Source organism: Arachis hypogaea, chromosome 19 (genome assembly GCF_003086295.3).
Source record: "Arachis hypogaea cultivar Tifrunner chromosome 19, arahy.Tifrunner.gnm2.J5K5, whole genome shotgun sequence".
Taxonomy (NCBI): domain Eukaryota; kingdom Viridiplantae; phylum Streptophyta; class Magnoliopsida; order Fabales; family Fabaceae; genus Arachis; species Arachis hypogaea.
Genome location: NC_092054.1, coordinates 142,913,139 through 142,920,998, shown reverse-complemented (window position 1 = coordinate 142,920,998; position 7,860 = coordinate 142,913,139). Strand labels below are relative to the sequence as shown.

The 7,860-nt window shown below is 34.7% G+C and overlaps 1 protein-coding gene across 1 annotated transcript; it reads left to right on the top strand.

Annotated features, from left to right (window-relative positions):
* The first annotated feature begins 5,758 nt into the window (after positions 1–5,758).
* LOC112778930 (serine/threonine-protein phosphatase 7 long form homolog) lies at positions 5,759–7,860 on the top strand. The gene is made up of 5 exons (XM_025823195.1): positions 5,759–5,824; positions 6,251–6,993; positions 7,075–7,162; positions 7,264–7,344; positions 7,843–7,860. Exons 1-5 carry the CDS (start codon positions 5,759–5,761, stop codon positions 7,858–7,860), a joined length of 996 nt encoding a protein of 331 aa, XP_025678980.1.

Here is a 7,860-nt window from a genome sequence, read left to right as displayed (position 1 = left end):
ATTATCTACTAAACCTGAGCTGTATTCTCTTTAAAAGGTTGAGATGCCCATTCTATCTCATGATGATATGCTTGAGAAATTTCACAAATCTCAGCCCTTTCTTGCTCAATAACATCTCACTCAGTCTGCAATCCCTTCTTCATCCTCTGCTGGTAGAAGTGTTGGGGATAGAAGGGGCGTGGTGGAAGATTCTTTAGAGGTGATCGTGTCTTCTTTGCTAATATTAATCGCCCTCAATGTCAAGTATGTGGCCGATTTGGTCATATTGGGTGGTATTACTTCCAACGATTCAATCAAGAACACCCTCCCCTTCTCAGATCTCATGATTTTCACAGCCCAATGCCTCCTCCTCTTCTGCTTCTTCTTCATATTCAGCAACTTCACCCCCACCATCATCATCTTTCCATAATCCCTCTGCCTATATGGTAGTTCCTTCATCTGTTTCTGATCCAGAGTAGTTTTCTGATACTGGGGCCTCTCATCACATTACTCCTCATCAGTCAAATCTGCTCTCGCGTGTTCTGAATATTCGGGTCCTGAACAGATTCATATAGATAATAGAGGAGGTATGCATATTAAACACATTGGAATTCTGAAAGATTTTTTAAATTGTAATCTTTAATTCATGCACCTGATATTACTAAGAATCTTGTAAGTGTTTCTAAATTTGCAAAAGATAATGCAGTATTTTTTTAGTTTCATGATGAATTTTGTTTTGTGAAGTACAAGTATACCAAGAAGATTCTTCTTCAAGGTTTTAATATTGAAGGACTCTATTAATTTCACAATGTTGCAATTCGAAGACTCACTACACACTACCCACTTGCTCTATTTTCTGTTTTCTCTTTCAATTTTCAACTATGGCATAAGAGACTTGGACATGCCACTACTAACACTATTAAAATTGTTTTTCAATTGTATAACTCTATACAATTTTCTAATAAAAATGATAATTCTATACCTGTGTTATGTAATGACTGTGCCTGTGCTAAAATGCACAAATTACCTTATCATGATTCACTGACTTCTTATACTTCTCTTTTACAACTCATTTATTCTGATGTTTGGGGGCCTATCCCCATGATTTCTCATTTAGGATATCGTTATTATGTAATTTTTATTGATGCATTCTCTAGATATACATGTCTTTATCTATTAGTGAATAAATCTCAAGTTTTTTATGCTTTTCTGCAATATAAGGCTTACATTGAAAAACTGACTGGTCACCATATTAAGTGTTTACAATCTGATAATGGTAAGGAGTATATCTCCGATACCTTTTCTTCTTTTTTATAGTAGTCTGGGATTGAGTATAGGTTCTCTTGTCCTTACATTCATGAGCAGAATGGAAGGACAAAGAGAAAACATCGCCATCTCACTGAGATGACTTTGTCCATGCTCTCTACTACACATATGTCATTAATATACTGGGATGAAACATTTTTAACTGCTGCTTTCCTCATTAATAGACTACCCACCTCTGTTTTAAACAATAAGTCACCTTTTGAAGTCCTTCTAAGCCATAAACTTGACTATATTCTTCTAAAGGTCTTTGGCAGTTCTTGTTATCATAATTTAAGGCCATATAATAAAATTAAGTTTAGCTATAGGTCTCACCAGTGTGTGTTTATAGGGTATGCTCAGAATTATAAAGGGTATAAGTGTTTATTACCATCTGGTAGAGTATATGTTTCAAGAAATATGTTATTTGATGAGAATATATATCCATATCCTTTGTTATTCTCTGGGAGTTCTAAGTCTCTCAGGACTACTACTATTAATGCTTCTCCTAATGAATATGTTCCTAGACCTTTAGCCTTTAGATTTCCTGGTCTTGTATTGCGAGATGACTCCATCCATTCTTTGCAGTCTAGTGATGTTGTCCCTGATGTGTCCACTAATGCTCCCAATTCATCTCCTATCAATACTGTTGTGACAACTCCATTCATTGTTTCCTCACAATCAATTTCAATATCTGACATAGAGATTTGTTTATCACCCGTTTTGCCTGACTCTGTCCCTAAAAATACTCATCAAATGGTCACTAGGTCCAAGGCAAGCATTCATCAACTTAGAGCACATTTTTCTTGCCTGAATTCTCAAATTATTGATGTAGCATTGCCTAAGAATGCCAAATCTGCTTTGAGCATTCCTCATTGATTTCAAGCAATGCAAGATGAATATCAAGCATTGATTAGGGCCAACACATGGACACTTATATCTCCACCAGAAGGTGCTAAGATCATAGGCTGCCTTGGGTGTTTGCTGTCAAAAGGTTGCCAAATGGACAGATTCAGAAGTACAAGGCTCGTTTGGTGGCCCAAGACTTTTATCAAAGTGAAAGTTTTGACTTTGAACATGTATTCAGTCCAGTGATTAGGCCAGCCACAATCAGGTTAGTTCTTAGTGTTGTTTTGTCCAGAGACTGAGTATTTCGACAATTTAATTTCAATAATGCATTTCTCAATGGAGAATTGCATCAAGAAATCTACATGACACATTTCTTGGGATTTGAAATGGATGACAAAGGTTTGTAAGCTTAATAAATCTTTTTATGGTCTAAAACAAGCTCCAATAGAGTGGTTTTTAAAACTAAGTACTACTTTACAATCATTTGGTTTCTAAAATTTAAAGTCTAATATGTCATTATTTATTCGTATCATCTTTAATTCTGTTTTTTATATCGTTTATTATGCTGACGATATTATTATCACTGGAAATGATGCTGTTGAAATTGATGATATGATTAAGAAACTACACAAAATATTTTCGTTGAAAGATGTAGAAAATTTAAATTATTTCTTGGACATTGAAGTAATGAGGATCGTTGATAAGTTGTATCTGTCTCAATCTAAGTACATTATTAATCTTCTTTCAAAAGTAAGTATGTAGTGTACTAGTCCTATGCCAACCCTCATGCTGTCCTCTTTGCAGCTCATAAGCAAGGCCTCTGAGGATTTTGAGTATCCCAAACTCTATACATCTGTAGTTGGATCTCTTTACTATGCAACTATTACTAGACCTAATCTATCGTTTGCTGTTTGTAAAGTAATCCAATTTATGTATGCTCCTAAACTGGCTCATTGAAAAGCAGTAAAGCGGATCCTTCAGTATTTGCAGGGAACAAAGGACCAGGGCCTGATTTTTCATAAATGTCAGGACTTCAGGCTCTATGATTTTTCTTATGCTGACTGGGCTTCAAATCTTGAGGATCAGAGATTGGTGTCTGACTTTTGTGTATTTTTTGGAACTAATATTTCTGTCATGAACTTGTAGGAAACAAAGTACAATCAGCAGATCCTCCACTGAAGCAGAATTTAGGAGTTTAGCTAACTGTGGAGCTGAGATTGTTTGGTTCACAAATCTGCTGGCTGAGTTGCGAATTGGCATGGCTACGATTCCTATAGTATTATATGATAATTTCAATACAGTTCTTCTCACTGCAAATCTAGTTTTTCATGGAAAGACTAAGTATTTTCAAATTGATATTCAATTTGTTCGAGACTTGATTAGGCAGAGATAGCTGCATGTTGTTCATATTCCAAAAAAATTACCAAGTTGCGGATATCTTGACCAAACCCCGTCTGCAGCCTCTTTTGTCAAGTTTAAGTGCAAACTGAGAGTTGTTCCAAGACCAACTATCAATTTGAGGGGAGCTGATAAGAATAACACTCAATTAGTTAGTTCAGACAATTAGTTAGTTAGTAGTTTAGACAGTTATTTGGTGTTTAGCTTAAGATTTATTAGTTAGTGTGAATCTTTTTACATTATTGATGCTATAGTATAGCTATATATATTGAATACAGGAGAGTATAGCAGAATATATAGTAATTTGTTTCAGTAATAAAAAGTTACCTCTTTTTTCTTTGTTGTGATATTATTATCTAGTGAGATCAGATTTCAATAATCTCTATACTAATATAAATTTTTAAACATAAATATTTAAGAGAGAATGAAAATTAATTTATATTAATCTAAAATTATTTTATTTTGTATTTATTATTTATTTCTGAAATAAATATATAATATTAAATATAATAAATATATAATTTTAAATATTATGTACATAAATTATAAATATTAAATTAAATAAAATAATTTTAAATTATTGTATTTCAAACATTAATATTTTTTAATTACGCTACTATATATATATCGTATCCTATGCTGCCTCTCAGAATTTAAATATACACATTTAGAGACTAGCTTGTAATTAAGTAGTGTTATCAAGTTAAACTCTATATGGATGCTGATTTTTCCTTTTTATTTTTAAAATTTTAAATATATGAAATATCAAATGATCACGAATGGGAACAAGCGGAGAATTCCAGTTTTGCATAGTGTCCTCCTATATATACGGCTTATAATTTATTTGTTGGTTTAAAATATTTTCAGTTGAGAAAGGAGAAGTTTGGATTTTTGAGGCACTTTTCGATTGATAATCATGATAATTTGCTTCGAGAGGAGTTAATACTCGATTTACCTTTCAAAATTTGAAGTTAAATTTAATTTGATTCTTAAAATTTTAATAAATTTAAATTAAATTTTAAAATTTATAATTGTAACTCATATTAACCCTTTAGTTAATTTCTGTTAATAATGTGTTGATTTAATATATTAATTTGTTATGATTTGGTATAATTCAAATTTTATATGATCAACATTTATTAGAGTTTTAAAAACTTGATTGTTGCTCCTAAAATTGTAAAATTTTTAAATTAAATTTATTATTATCGTCTTAATTAACGAATATATTGGAGAGCCAATCAAAATTCAATAAGGTTTAGTAAGTTTTGATCATATAAAATTTAAATAAAGAGTCCAAATCTTAACATGCAAAATTAACATACCGTTCACAAAAATCAACTCTAGAATTAACGTGAGTTGTCGTTGTAAATTTTGGAGGCCAAATTGAGTCAATCATAATTTTAAGGATCAAATTAAGCATTAACTCATTTCGAAAAACCAAAATTTTTCCTCCTCTCCCTCATTTTTAAAAAAAAGTTAAAACATTAATATAACTAACTTTGTATTGCTTATATACAGAATACATATCAGAAAATCAATTTGAATTTGTCTAATGATTAAGTCATTAATCCCATTAATTAAAAAAGTGTTAGAAAATTGAATTTTGACTTGTATATATAATTTATTGATCATTGATAATCTTTTAAATAAAGTTTAAATTTACAACAAATTCATTTTTGACTTACCAAATTTAAAAATATTGTGAAAAAAAAAATACACATATTAGGATATCAAGTGTGAGAAGTAAATTCTTACCTCGGTTGAAAATATATTAAAAAAAGGGCAATTTACGTTAGTAAATTGTTTGATCTTTAATATTACGCAAATGCATTGTTTCCAAATTCAATACGCAAATGCGTTGTTTCACTATTTTATGTAAACCGCTACTGGCAGTAGCGGTTTACAGGTGTGCATAAACCGCTACAACCAGCCGCGGTTTATGTGTGTGAGTGTGTGAGTGTAAACCGCTGCTGGCAGCAGCGGTTTACGTGCGTGTGTGTGTGAGTGTAAACCGCTACTGGCAGTAGCAGTTTACGTGTGTGTGTGTAAACCGCTACTGCCAGTAGCGGTTTATGTGTGCTGCATTGCCTATATAAACCGTAGTTGTAGCCACGGATTATGCATTTAGATGGTTTGTGGAGTTTTTTAGAGAGAGGAAATTCTAGAGAGAGGTCAGAGCAAGTTGTGAGCGGGTCCGAGGTATCTCAGCGGCGACTTCTGGCCAGTTATCATGGCAGGCAGGACCCTGTACCGACTGAACGGTGTTGCGCATATTGCCGGTTCTATTGGGGACGAGGTTAGTTAAAATTTATTTTTTTCTAGGCTTTGCATATGTTAGTCAGAAAATGGTAGGTTAGGTAGACGAATTAGAATTTATAGAATATTCCCTCTAGTTTGAAATTAGGCTTTGCATGCTAGGATGTTAGTTCACTGGTTAGGGAAAGGGATAGCTGACGTTAGTGAATTATTTTAGTTTGGTTAGGGTATTTGTATGATATAAAGTTTTAAATTTTAAAGCTTTATAGTATTTTAACATTTCTGGCTGTTATTTATTAAAGTATGGATGTTGTTATTTTTCCTATCGTGACTAGAGAATTTTTTTATTTTTTATTTAGAAGAATTTTTTGATGGTTTAATATATTTGTATCCGGTTAGTTATGGCAAATTTTTTAAGGATAGGAGAATTTAATTGGACTCTGTATATCTTTCTTGTTCTGTGCAGCCCACTAGGTGTATATACAGTGTGAGACGGCAACAGAATATGCCCTCGCATGATAGGATCATCCCGTATTTAGAGAGGGCTGGATTGTACCATTTGGCCAGGCTAAACAGCGAATGGTTATGGTTGGATGAGCCACTGGTTAGTGCGTTCGTTGAGAGGTGGCGTCCTGAGACGCATACGTTCCACCTGCCTTTCGGAGAATGCACAGTGACATTGCAGGACGTGGCATTTCAGCTAGGGCTGCCTGTGGATGGGGAGGCTGTGAGTGGTTGCCTTGGTGAGTTTGAGACATACATGGAGGGTGGCCGACCAGCTTGGGAGTGGTTTGAGGACCTATTTGGTGAGCGGCCTCCACCGAATAAGGTCAAGCAGATGACAGTACACTTTACATGGTTTCGCGATAGGTTTAGGGTGCTACCAGCAGATGCGAGCGAGGAGACTGTCCGCATTTACGCACGGCCCTACATCATGATGCTGTTATCGACTCAGTTATTTGGGGACAAGAGTGCGAACCGGGTACATATACGGTGGTTGCCATTTGTGGCAAACCTTGATGACATGGGGATGTATAGCTGGGGGTCGGCCGCTCTGGCATGGCTGTACCGATGCATGTGTCGGGTAGCGAACAGAAATGTGACTAATCTTGCGGGCCCGCTCCAGTTGCTACAGAGTTGGATATTCTGGCGGTTTCCGTCTTTGAGGCCGGAAGGGTTTGAGGCTTTCTCTTTCCCGCTGGCATCCAGGTATGCGTTATGTTTTTTTACTGTTAACAAATTTCTTTGGCGTTTTTATGGTAGTTTGTGTCTCATATGACTTAAATTTAGGTGGTCTGCCTACTTACCTCCTAACGATAGAAAGGAGCAGAGAGTCATAAGGTATCGGCTTGCATTGGATCGATTGACCGCTCGTGATGTAAGTTTTATAGCAGTTAGAGTTTCATTTTTGCTTTGCTATCTAGTCGTGACTAGATATATACTTGTTGTTGTAATGTATGATGAGTTTTGAAATTTCAGATTGTATGGGAGCCATACTCCGCACTTGATGTACTTGCCGTTGTCCATCCAGAGATACTTACACGTAAACCGCTACTGACAGTAGCGGTTTACACACACACACACGCACGTAAACCGCTACTGCCAGTAGCGATTTACACTCACACACACGCACGTAAACCGCTGCTGGCAGCAGCGGTTTACACTCACACACTCACACACATAAACCGCGGCTGGTTGTAGCGGTTTATGCATACCTGTAAATCGCTACTGCCAGTAGCGGTTTACATAAAATAGTGAAACAATACATTTGCGTATTGAATTTGGAAACAATGTATTTGCGTAATATTGGGGGTCAAACAATTTAGATGCGTAAATTGCCCTTAAAAGAATGTATATAATATATATGAAATAATCCATAGACCTATTGCCTTAAGATTTTAGATAAAATGTAACATATAACTTGATATTATGATTATTACTTACTTAATCTAAACAACCATAAATAATTTACGCTCTTACATAAGTAGTGATGATGTCAAATTACTATTTATTATATATTACCTTCAATAACAATAATGTATATTCCTGTATTGTCAGTGTTTAACACTTCCATAA